Raw genomic sequence first — 12,773 nt, forward strand, 5'->3', positions numbered from 1 at the left:
CTGATACAATCAGCAACACATTAAGATCAAGCACAACTTGGACACTGACCACCTGTGGTAGTCACTAGTCTATCACCCTTAAATCATTTGAATTAAATTGAAATCAAGAAGCAGTCCAGAACATGTCTGCAGTGAACAAAATTTCAATATAGTGTATTTACCATTTAATGGCTCAGACAGAGCGAGGATGCAAGACCCCTGATCTCAGTAAGCTGATGGCTGAAACCCCTGACGCTGACTGACCTCGGGCTGCAGGGCCCAGATTGAGTTCCCCATCCTTCTGAATGGTTGAACTCCGTAACGTTCTATTACAGGTTTCCCAGGCCCTTTTTTTAAAGATGTTCAAAGTTGGGAACTCAGAAAAATACCCTTGATGACCACCTCTGTCTTTGCAGAGTGGGTCCAAAGACTGGCACAGTCAGGAGGTCTGAAGTGTGTTGGGGGGGGGACTTATGGGGGTTCAGCAGCTACCTTCCTGGTGCTTGAGCGATGGCTGCTGGGTCGGGAGCAGGCATGGCTCTCCTTCCCGCGGTGGATCGGGGCCCAGGCTTCCTCCAGGCGCTTGAGCGATGGCAGCTGGGTCCAGAGCAGGCGTGGCTCTCCTTCCCCGGGTGGATTGGGGCCCAGCCTCTAATATACTAAATTTTGATGCCATTTTGGGTTAGAAGGATCTAGATTAGCTTTATGACCTCCCTTTTAAAATATTGTTCTGAGATGTAAACATAAACATTTAAAACTTTTTAATAGATAATTGACCCTAGCACACATATTTGATGTTTTTTTCTTTGTAGCAATTAATGCAAGGCAAATGGAGAGTGGGAAGGTTAAAAAGAGTACAAAAAGTGACAGTATCTATCTTTACTTCATTTATTCAGTGTATAGAGCAGTTACTGTGGCAAGAGCCATGCTAAATGCCATTTCAAGTTGCTTATGGTTAGTTACAATTGCTAGGGCAACCAACACATCTGTTACAGGGTAATGAAAACAGAGTGCCATCGGTATATAAACTGACTACCTTATTTAGCCTAGAGGGATTAAAGACCACTTTCCAGAAAAGGGGCTAAAGATACACACTGGAGGAAAGATAGTCTCTAAAAAGTTATACTGGGAAAATTAGATATCCATATGCAGCAAATTAAATCTAGACCCATTTATCTGTCTCCCCAGTTAATGTAATATTGATGATTGAACAACATATATTCATCAGCAGATGAATGCATAAAGAAAAATGTGGTATTTATACACTATGGAGGTGTGCTGCTTTGCCATAAAGAAAGATAAACTTGAGGCACTAGCAGGCAAATAGATACCACTTGAAGCTATAATATTAAGTGAAATAAATCAGACACCCAAGTTAAAATATTGCATGGTTTCTATTACATGAGATGGATAGATGTGTGTGTGTTTGTATACACACACATATATATGTATATATATATATATTTCAGAGTGAGTGTGACAACACAAAATGAAAGATAGGTAAGTAGGGAGAAGTTAAAAGAATTCCCCAAGTTATCTATTCATTTCTTTCAAAAATATTTTATGATATATATGCTCTTTTGTTTTATTTATACTCCTCGTTTCTCTTTGTTCCCTGAAAAGAAAGTTTTGTCCTTTTGTTTCTTCCTTGTAAGAGACAGTCTTTTTTGTGTATGGCTTGCACTGTGGGTAACATTTTGGCCATTCTTTTAAGATCATGATACACTGTGTAACTATTATTATCTCCATTGTTATGAAGTTTAGTTTTGTTTTTTCATATAAGAGTAATTTTTATTTTTTCTTCATTAATATCTATTTGTATTATATTAAAATTTAAAAAGACCATTTTCCAGGAGATAATTTTAACCAAATTCTGAAAGACGAATAGGAATTCGCTAGTTGAAACAAAGGATGAAGGACCATGGAATAGGGAAGGGAGTATGTTTTGTACAGGAAACTGCAACTAATTTGAAATTATTAGCGGTTCAGTACTTGAGGAAAGAGGGCCTTCCATAAGGTTGAAAGGAAAAGCAAGGGCTGGATTTTGAAGTATCTTTTATCCTGAATTTGTGTGAAGATGGCAGGCTGTTAACACATTTGATGTAGAACATGAAATGATCATAGTTATATTCTAAGGATTAATTGCCACTACCATATAGGAAGTTGAAGTCTAATCAGAAAGGATCAAACTAGAAAGGCTATTGAGCTCTAACCTTGAAATTTTGAGGGAGTTCAATAAAACTGGATTTCATGAGTACATTTGAGGAATATCTGGGTAAAGATAAAAGAGCCAGAATCTGATCCAGTATGACTTCTGGACAGGGTATGACTTGAAGCACTGGCTAGAGAGTGGCACTGCTACACAAGCTTGGAAACCCTGGAATTTGATACAGAAGAGGATTGTTTACATGTGGACATTTCTGATACTTATGGGGAATCTAGTAGTTACATTAGAGAGGGATTTGAGATGGTGATGAATAGAATTAACTCATCAACAAAATTAAATACAAGAAAAAGATTGCTAATCTGGATTGACAAAAGAAAATGGGTAAAAATCCGGGAAATTTCAGTATTTAAATACTGTCTAGAATAGGATCTCACAAAGGAATCTTCAAAGGCAGAAGAATTGGAAAAACGTTTGCATTGAATTTTGCAGTTAATATAATATTGATGACTGAACAACAAAAGTGATCTCTTTGTGCTATTGGGTAAGGGAGTCAATTTAATTTCACCCTGAATTAGATACTAAAGAGTTATGTTTGTTCTCCCTATATAGTGGGGAAGCTTGTGCACATGAGTACTCTTTTCCAGATTTTGTTTTTAAAAAGGTCTGACCCTGATTGCATTTTAGGATAAAGAGAAAAAATCTGGAGCTAGGCCCAAAAAGAACTGGAGACAGTAATCCATGTTTCTCCCACTTACAGGTTTTAGATCTGTGTTTTGAGTCACATTTTTGGAAAGTGAATTGTTATTGGAAGTTGCATTCATAGGAGTTACATGTACAGTATGTTGTTTAGTCCCATTTACAAAGGTCTTCTCAACTATGATCATGTAGCAGAACAGTACCATGTCCTAAGGTAGGCAGGCAGGTAACCTTTTTCTTTCTGAGGCATAGTATTTGCCCTGGGCAAGTTTAGTTTTAATGTAACAAATGTACAAATTCACATTTATGTGACCAAAAATTGTATGCAGGGTTTCATTATAGAAGTGCATATAACAGTAAAAATCTGCAAATGCCCTAATAGCTGTCATTTGTGGTGGATTAAATTATAGTATAGCCACATGATGAAATGTTATACAGCAAAAACAAGAAAGATTTCTGTGTGCTAATGTAGAGTGATGTCCTAGAATGATATACAAGATGAAGTTGGGTTTTTAAAAAAAAGAAGGAAAAGGGCTAAAGGTGTAGGGCAAGTGGGAAGGGTGGGGGAAAGGAAATAAGGGAAAAAATATGAGAAAATGAAAAAATGGAAATGAAGTGTTTGTAAATGGGGAGAGGAGGAGCGGGTGAAGGGAGGGCAGGGGCAAGGGGAAAAAATGAGAACCAAGACCACCTGTCATGTAAAGATGCAAGATCCCAATAATGAGTGTAACTGTACTGTATACCTAAAATGTACCAATAAACTCAATAAAAGAAAAAAAAAAGAAGGGTAAATACGCCCCCCAGAATTGGTGTTTCCTTTGGGCTTTTCTGGAAACTCACACGCATACAATGGCTTTATTTTATATAGATACATAGGATAATGATGAAAGAAGGCACAGGAAATGGAGGATGGTGGTTGCTTCTGTGTAGAGTCATCAAGAGACTTTATTGAACACTTATTTTTTATGTCTAACAGTTATTTTTTGTATTTTGAAGTGATTATTGGAATTTGACTATTATGCCATTATGTAATAAGGCAAAACTATTTAAACTTTGGAAATAGTCATGGCCTACTAGAGTAAAACAAACTCATCTTTTAATCTTTTTTGGATTTTTGTTTAGATTCCCTAAGTTTTTTTTCCCATAGTTTCTGTCCCATCTCTCAGTCTGAATCAGATGATTTTAAAAAACCCACAAAGGGCTATGCTATGCTATGCTATGCTTTGACCCCCCATGCCCCCTTCTTTCCTTCTTTTTCTTCCCCTGCCCCTCCCCACCCCTCCCCTCTTGTTAGTGAGTCACTGGAAGCTGTAGTTACTATCATCAGTTGGTTAGGAAGGTATCTAATCATATTGGGCTGCCATAAAAAGTACATACTGTAGGATCGGGGATTTAGCTCAGTGGTTCGGTGGCCTGCCTTGCAAGCTCAAGGACCCGAGTTCAATCCCTGGTACCAAAAAAACAAAACAAAACAAAAAGTACATACTGTAGATTTGGTGGTTTATGAACCACCTGTTTGGTAATCTGGAAGTCAGGGTGCCAGCATTGTTGGGCTCTACTGAGGGCTTTCTTCCACATTGTAGACAAAAAGAGGACTAGAGAGCTCTCCTAATCTCAGCCATAAGGGCTTCACCCGCATGACATTATTTCCTCTGAAAGGAGCCACCTCCTAATACCATTGCATTGGGGAAGTGTTCGCAAATTTCTTTGAATATATAATAATGCTAAACTTTTAATTTAATTCTTTTGAGATCAATTTAAGGATACTCTTGTCTGAGAGAATAAATAGTGTCAAATATTTGTCAATAAAGACATCGTTTTTTCCCCCCTAAATACTTGTTTTATTGTAATTGAGGAAAAATTATGTACAGTGAAATTCAAATATTTTAAGTAAAAAATTGGTGACTTTTGATAAATGCATATACTTGTACAGTCCACATGCTATCAAGATACAAAAATTATATCACCCTCCAAAACTTCCCTTATATTCCTCCCTGTTTCCCTCAATGTTCTTGTTCTTTTGCTATAGATTAGTTTTATAATTCTTCAGCTCCATAAAAATGAGATTGTAGCCGGGCATGGTGGCTCACGCCTGTAATCCCAGCACTTGAGAGGCTGAGCAGGAGGATCGCTGTGAGTTCGAGACCAGCCTGGGCTACATAGTGAGTTCCAGGTCAGTCTCAACTACATAGTAAGACCCTGTCTCCACAAAAAAAAAAAAAAAGAGAGAGATTGTACTATATATATTCTTTTGTGTCTGACTTTGTTCAGTATAGTGTTTTTTAGATTAATTCACTTTGTATTAGTGAATTGGTTATTTTTTTATTGCAGAAAAATATTCCATTCCATTCCAGAGAGTTTTAAATATCTCTTACCCTTGTTTTATAAATACTTTACAGCTCAGACAGAGATGGATATTTGGATCATTTTTAGTTTAGAGATATTATGAGTAAACCAAAAGATAAAATAAAATAAACCAGGCAATGGTGGTACATGCCTGTAATCCCAGCATTTGGGAGGCTGAGACAGGAAGATCGCTGTGTCGTTCAAGCCCAGCCTGGGCTGCATAGGGGAGTTCTAGGTCATTTTCAACTACATAGTGAGACCCAGTCTCAAACCCCCTGCAAAAAAAGATATTATGAGTAAGACCGCTGTGAATATTCTTATGCAAGATTTTTTTTTTTTTTGCCTAAGCATTTTTCTCTCCCAGTTTTTCAAAGTAGTTGTACTAGACATCTTTTTTTTTTTTTTTTTTTAATTTTATCAAAGTTATGCATTATTGGGGCTTGGGATTTAGCTCAGTGGTGCCACCACCTGCTTCACAAGTGCAAGGTCCTGAGTTCAATTCCCAGTAACCCCCCCACAAAAAAGTTATTCATGATTATATTTCAGAGTCACATAGTTCTAAAAGACCTTACCAAGAACAATAGTCTGCTGTTCCTTTAGAATCTTCTTCCTTAGAGTTACTTTCAACTGTTGAGTTGACTGTCTTTCGGTACTTAGATCTATGCTTTAACTTTTACTTCTATTTGTATTTTCTTACATTCTGGGCATTATTTATGGACCTCCCTTTATGGAAGGTGTAGACTTAACTTTGTTAAATTATACTCCAGTCCTCCTCCACACACACAGCCTCTCTTGTCTCCCTCATATCCTGAAATGTTTACCTTATTGGCACTATGCAAATACTCTTTCTGTATTTGGCTTTCTCCACTGCTAGCTTAGGTGTTAATCTGTCATTCTCAGAACTCTTTCTTATTGTTTAACTTTACTCTCAGTACATTGAAATGTATTAGTAGTTCAGTTCATGGCTTTACCACATCACCAGGCAAACTACTAAACTCTTCTGTGCCTTATTTAGTTTCCTCACCTATAATTTGAGAACAGTTGTGTATATTTTCAGGTATTATTGCAATACTTACAATAAGTCCCTTACGAACGAGTTATATTCTGGGAGAACTGTTTGTAAGTCAGATTCTTTCTTAAGCAAACTATGAGTTTTACATGGTACACCTGTGGAAGTGCAACTCAAATGTTCCTAAGTTGGGGGCTTACTGTACTTAGGAAATGCAGAGATCCAGGATTAGTGCTTTACACATAACACCCTATATGGTGATAAGGTTTTGATTCAGCCTTTACAAAAATGTCTGTATACAACATGCAACAATTTCCAAGACTCTTTGAAGAAGAGAAAAAGAAAGCTGTATGAAAAACTACCATTTGGTTCCCTATTCCTGCCATTTTTCATGCCATATCCCTTGCGAAAGATGAAGGGTTAGAATGGTGTCCACCACACAGGATAGACATACCTGTTAACTATTCTGGGAGCAGTGTTATCCACTTTGTGCCAGCTGTCATGAATATAGACTCCAGAGGTAATGTAGTGAGTGTGCTAACATGGCAGGTGCACGTGTTTGGTTGACTTTAGAAGCTTATTCTTACACAGTTCATTGTTTTAGGAAATAGTTGCTGCAGGCCTCCTAAGTTCTCTGGAAGATACATAGTACATTGCATGAAGAAAGATATCACCAAATATCCAGATTTTCTTTTATTTAATGTATTTTATCATGTATTGCCTTCCTCTCACTTGATTATTATATATAATTACTATATCAAATTAATTTCACTATTCAAAGGAACACATCATTTACTGTAAAACTACTTAAAAATATGGAAGAGTTGATAGCTGCATGCAAAGAAGCAAATTATTCCCAGTAAATGAATAGATTTAATAAAAAGGAAATCTAGGGCCAGGGATTTAGCTCAGTGGCACCTTGCAAGCTCAAGGTCCTGAGTTTGATCCCTAGTAACCCCCCAAAAAAAAGAAGAAATCTGAAGCTTTATACTAAAAGAAAACTAGTAGCTAGATTCTAGCTCATCAGATAGCAATAAATCTAAGTTTTGGGGGATGAAATTAACTAATAATATGGCTGTTTACATTTTTAAACATGTAAATACATGGATTCCAAAATATTAACATAAAAGGACGATATGATAGATTATAAATTTAGAAGCATATTGTTTTATTAAATATTTAAATTTTTTTCTCAACAGGATTCGTGGGATGGCCAACATATTCCAGTACTTTTCTCCATGTTTTGTGGTTTGTTAGTGGCAGTGTCCTATCATCTCAGCCGACAAAGCGGTGACCCATCTGTACTTTTGTAAGTGAAATTTGTTGTTATTATTAAAGAAATTTAATCAATTAAGAATGATTTAATAAGTTGGCATTTCTTTCAAATAGTTCCCAAGACTTTTTTTCCTTGAGTCATTCTAATCAAGTTGGCTGAGTTTTTTTTCTGTCTCTCAAGTATTAAAACCATGTTGTAAGGAAAAATATTTTTGCTGTATGTTTAATCTTTACCTTTTTAATCGCTTCTCGGCCTTTTGGCTAAGATCAAGTGTAATCTTTACCTTTTAGAATTTGTCATTTCCTAATGATTAACTATAGTTGGGTCCTTTCTATCATAAACTTTGCCACTTGAATTATGGTTTTCAAGTTAAATATTCATTTTTATTAATTATTTTCTCTTAATTTTTTTAAATGTAAAGTTCTTTGGTGCAATCCAAGATTTTTCCAAAAACAGAAGAGAAAAATCCAGAAGATCCTTTATCAGAAGTAAAAGACCCACTGCCTGAAAAACTTAGAAATTCTGTTGTAAGTTTTACCTTTTAAAGTCACTTCAAGATTTAAATTTTATACAGTTGATCGAGTTATATAATAAAGAGCTTTTAAATGTCTTTAGTAATTGGGAGAAGTGTAGAGTTACAGTAAGTAGGATTAATTGTACATTGCTGTTGGCCTTTACTCAAAATTTTACCATCAAGGTTGAGCATCCTTAATCTAAATATCCAGAGTGCTCTAAGATCTAGACTTTTTTTGGAACCAACATGATGGCACAGTAGAAAATTCCATGCCTGATCTTTTGTGTTAGTTTATAGTCAGAGCATAGGGGATTAAAACTAGTGTGTAAAATTACCTTCAGGCTATGCCTGTAGGTATATATGAAGCATACATAAATTTTGTTGTTAGGCTTGGATCCTATCCCCAAGATGTCACATTATATGTACAACTATTCCAAACTTTGGAAAAAAAATTAAAAAAGACTTCTGATACTAAGCATTTTAGATACTTAAGCTCTGTAAGAAATGCTTATTCCCAAACTTGTTTTCTTCCCTCCCCCCCGCTTAAACTTATTGGTACATTTAAAGCAAACAGTTCAGTTAGATTTGTCACACTGAAGTGTGTCCTCTTTATTTCACTTAATTAGTATAGCCTCAATGTCAAACTTGGTTTCTATATAGAACAGTACATCAAACTTTCAGCTCAGTTGAAATGAAGTAATTTCATTGGTCATAGAATTTTTGTCCTGTTCAGGTTAGACTAGGATCTTCAAGATGAATGTAATAGTTTTTTTCCATCCTCAGTTTTAATTATAGTTATCCATGGTCAATCACAGTCTTAAAATATTAAAATTTTCAGTAATAAAAAATTCATAAATTTCAAATAGCACAACATTCTGAGTATCAAGCAAGGTAAAATCTTATATCATTCTACCCAAATTGTGAATCATCCCTTTGCCAGCATATCCTGTAGTCACTTAGTGGTAGGTGTAGAATAGGTACTAGATACTAGGGCTGGGTACTGTCTGCAGTTTCAGAGAGTCATTGATTTTCTTGGAACTTATCCTCTCTGGATAAGAGGAGACTGTTGTATTAACATAAATTATATCTGTTTTGCTATGTTCTTGTTAATTTTTTTAAAAAGCTATGTACTTGTAAGACATGTATTAGTATTTTCTCATGTACAGTCTGAAAACTGTTTTCCAGTATGAAGGAGAGAAACATAACCAAAACTTATTTAATGTACTTAAATGCAGTAATTCTTTTAAATATCTTATTTAGTGAATAATAAAGTTACATACATTCTTTAAGTATTTATTTAAAAAATGAATTCTGTAGATTCATATTTATTTTATGAAGCAAAACATAAAACATTTTTTATTTTAGATTATTTCTATTTGTAAAAGACTTACTGAATTGGACCTAATATTTACTTCAGTGGACCTGAACTATTCACATGTTCTTTAGAAAACTTGAGATGCTAAACTGCCTTGAGATAAAATTGAAGCCAAAAATTTTTTTCTTACTAGTGTCCAAGTTAGCAAGGCTATTTCATGTTTAGTATGGTAGAATATTCTGAATCTAACATGTAAAATTTAGTGATCATTAAGATTATCAAGAGGTTCCTGGCTTTTACTACAGGTTAAGCATTCCTAGTCTGAAAATTCCAGATCCAAAGTGCCCCAAAATGGAAAGTTTTAATTCAGAGCATTTGAATTTCAGATTTTTCCCATAAGGGGTTCCCAACTATTAAAGACTGTGCAAATATATTTCATAGTCCAAAAAACTGATATCTGAATTACTTCTGGCCTCAGGCATTTCAGAAGTGATACTCAACCTGTGTAACCACTGAAAGAACAAAAACCCACTAAGTAAAACAGAAAAATGCATACAATTTTAATGTGTCAAAAAATGAAAATATAATTTAAACAAAGAGATCTACACTATAAGTGATTCAGTAACTTAAGAACCTTATGTTCTCTTCCTCTGTGTACAATTAAAATGCATAGACCAATAGTGGGGAAAATCTAAAAGATTTATTGCAATATGTTTATAGTATGCAAGACTAGATTTGTTTAATTTCTTTGGCATTATAGTGCCAAACCAAAAATATGAGGACGTTGATGAAGAAAATAAAATTTACTGTATTATATTATATATAAAAAAAATGCCTAGAAGTGTTAAGTAGTATGAGTGAAAAATTGCTTCTTAAACTTTGCCAATCGCAAATAAAAGAAAAATTTTAATGTAATTGTTTCATAATTCTTTCCTTTTTTGTTTTGTTTTTTTGTTCCACAGAGTGAGCGTTTACAGTCTGACCTAGTAGTATGCATTGTAATTGGCGTGCTGTATTTTGCTATTCATGTAAGCACAGTGTTCACAGTATTGCAAGTAAGGAACTATTTTGATTCTTTCAGTTAAGGGAAAATAACTTGCAACTCATTTCTGACTTGATTGTAATGTTCATAGCACTGCATTATATGACTTTATTTGTTTTAACAACAGATACCCATTTTCTTAGAGTTTCTCTGTGTCATGAATTTGGGTGTAGCATACCTAAATGGGTATAGCTTAGGAACCTTTATATTGCTACAATCTTGTAAAGTTCATTGTTTACAGTTCCTTGCTGACTGTTGGCTGGAAACTTCAGTTCCTCTCCCTGTAATCCTCCCAGTAGGCTGCCTGAGTATCCTCACAAAATGGCAGCTGTTGTCCCCCAGAGCAGGTGAGCCTGGAGAAAGTCCAAGATAAGCTATACTGCATTCTTTTATAATCTAATGCTGCCATATTCTGTTGGTCACATAGACTAGCCCTGGTCACATGTGGTGTGAAAAGGGAATACACATAGGTTTAAGTGCCAGAATCATAGGACTGTTTTGAGGCTGATTACCACAGTCTGTCCTCTGGTCTCCATAATTCACATCCTTTCTGTAGGTAAGTTATACTTGTCCTCCCTCTAAAAACTTCCATACAGCTGGAAGCCTAGAACCTTATTGTTTAAATCAGGTTCAGGTGTGGGTGAATCTCCTCAAGGGACAGTTCTTCCATCTGTGGACCAACACTCATTCTTTTGTGTAGATCTATATTTCTATATGGTATTGTGTTTCTTCTGCCTGAAAGATTTTGTAGAACATTTCTTGTAGTGTGAATCTACAGTTTCTTTCATCTTTTGCATTTCTGAGAAAGTACGTATTTCATTATTAGTTTTGAAACATACTTCACTGGGTGTAAAATTCTAGGGTAATAAAAGTTTATCAGGCATTTGGCCAGAAATGAAGGCCTAAAGATTTAATATTTGAAACAATATTAAACTATTAGTTCCTGGCCACTTACAGAGAAAATAAGGTCCAATGGGTTTTCAGGTGCAAATGGATGGAGGTTACAGTGGGTCTGAGAAGTTCCAGAGGTTCTAAATATATGAGCCCTAATTTGAGGTTTTTTTGGGTTTTTTGGGGTTTTTTTTTTTTGTGATACTAGGGATTGAATTCCTGACTTTGTGCTTGCAAAGCAGGCAGTGACACCACTGAACTAAAACTCTAACCCCCTAATTTGAATTTTTGACAAGATAGTACTTGATTGTCTCTTTTGTAAGATTAGTCAAACATAATAATCCCCTTATAGTACAAATAAAGGCATAAATAAAATAGAGTACTGTTTTTTTTCTTATCTTATTCTCTCTTCTCTGACTATACAGTTTTACTTAGCTTATATCCTTTATCTGCACTCATTATAACAGTTATAATACATCACTCTAAAAGGTGCATAGAACATTTTTTGGAGCAGGAAGCAATACAACTCTGGTCATTCATTGTACAGTGGTATGAAATACCAAAGCAAGTAATTAACATTTTTTAAACATCTGTAATGTATAAAAGCAGTCACTACCTTTTGTGGTTGGTTTAATTAGAAAAACTGCATAATACAGAAATGTTAATTTCAAACAAATGTTTAGTTCTTAGATTATAAAGTTGACTTGGGTATTCTCCATTATCATTTTGTAGAAATTGAAAGTTCCACAGTGAGTCTCACAGTTGGTCCTAATTTTTTCAACTTTATTTTTCTTTTAGCCTGCTCTCAAATATGTGTTATATGCATTAGTTGGCTTTGTGGGGTTTGTAACCCACTATGTTCTGCCTCAAGTTAGGAAACAGCTACCATGGCACTGTTTCTCTCATCCTTTGCTGAAGACAGCAGAATATAATCAATATGAAGTTCGAAGTAAGTATTTCATAAACACCTTTCTTTTTAATACTTCATTTTAAAGAAACAATAAAAGTTCATATCTGTGTTATTTATTGTATACCAGTGGTTAAATAAGCTAACTTTTCCCCAGACTTTTCTTTCAGTTAGTGAGTTGCTCTAACGAGAATAAATTCCTCAGTCATTTGAAGATGAACATTTTTAGAGAAATCTGAAGCCTTTGAAAGCTTTCTGTTGCTTGTCTTCAGTCTCAAAGCAAATTTCCTAGACCTTTCCGTGAAATTGATCAAAGCATCATGTCACTTTAATCTTGATTGTCAGCTGGATCCTGGAGAGAGAGTCAAACATTAATGTGTATCTTGAACCAGTAGCACTGTGCAGAACTTTTACAAAGTATGAACTCTTTTAATAAAATGACATGAAACTGTGTGGGAATCAATACTGACCCATTCTCTGCTTCAGGAAAATACAATGAGTGTTTTTTTTTTATAGTGAACTATTAACATCACTTCTATACATAAATGGTAATGCATCTAATTTGTCTTTAAAATAGCAGTTATTAAAAGAAATTATTTATAATAGCAATATATTTATATTAGGATATATC

The 12,773-nt window shown here is 34.9% G+C and overlaps 1 protein-coding gene across 1 annotated transcript in view; it reads left to right on the forward strand.

Moving 5' to 3' along the window:
* The window catches only part of Pcnx1 (pecanex 1), a 151,168-nt gene that overhangs the window by 107,403 nt on the left and 30,992 nt on the right, over nt 1–12,773 (forward strand). The window contains exons 17-20 of the mRNA XM_019204323.2: nt 7,397–7,506; nt 7,895–8,000; nt 10,265–10,357; nt 12,034–12,184. Of these exons, the coding sequence (XP_019059868.1) occupies nt 7,397–7,506; nt 7,895–8,000; nt 10,265–10,357; nt 12,034–12,184 (460 nt within the window). The remainder of the gene's footprint in view (nt 1–7,396; nt 7,507–7,894; nt 8,001–10,264; nt 10,358–12,033; nt 12,185–12,773) is intronic.

This window comes from Fukomys damarensis, unplaced genomic scaffold (genome assembly GCF_012274545.1).
Source record: "Fukomys damarensis isolate Sample0158 unplaced genomic scaffold, DMR_v1.0_HiC HiC_scaffold_21, whole genome shotgun sequence".
Lineage (NCBI taxonomy): Eukaryota > Metazoa > Chordata > Mammalia > Rodentia > Bathyergidae > Fukomys > Fukomys damarensis.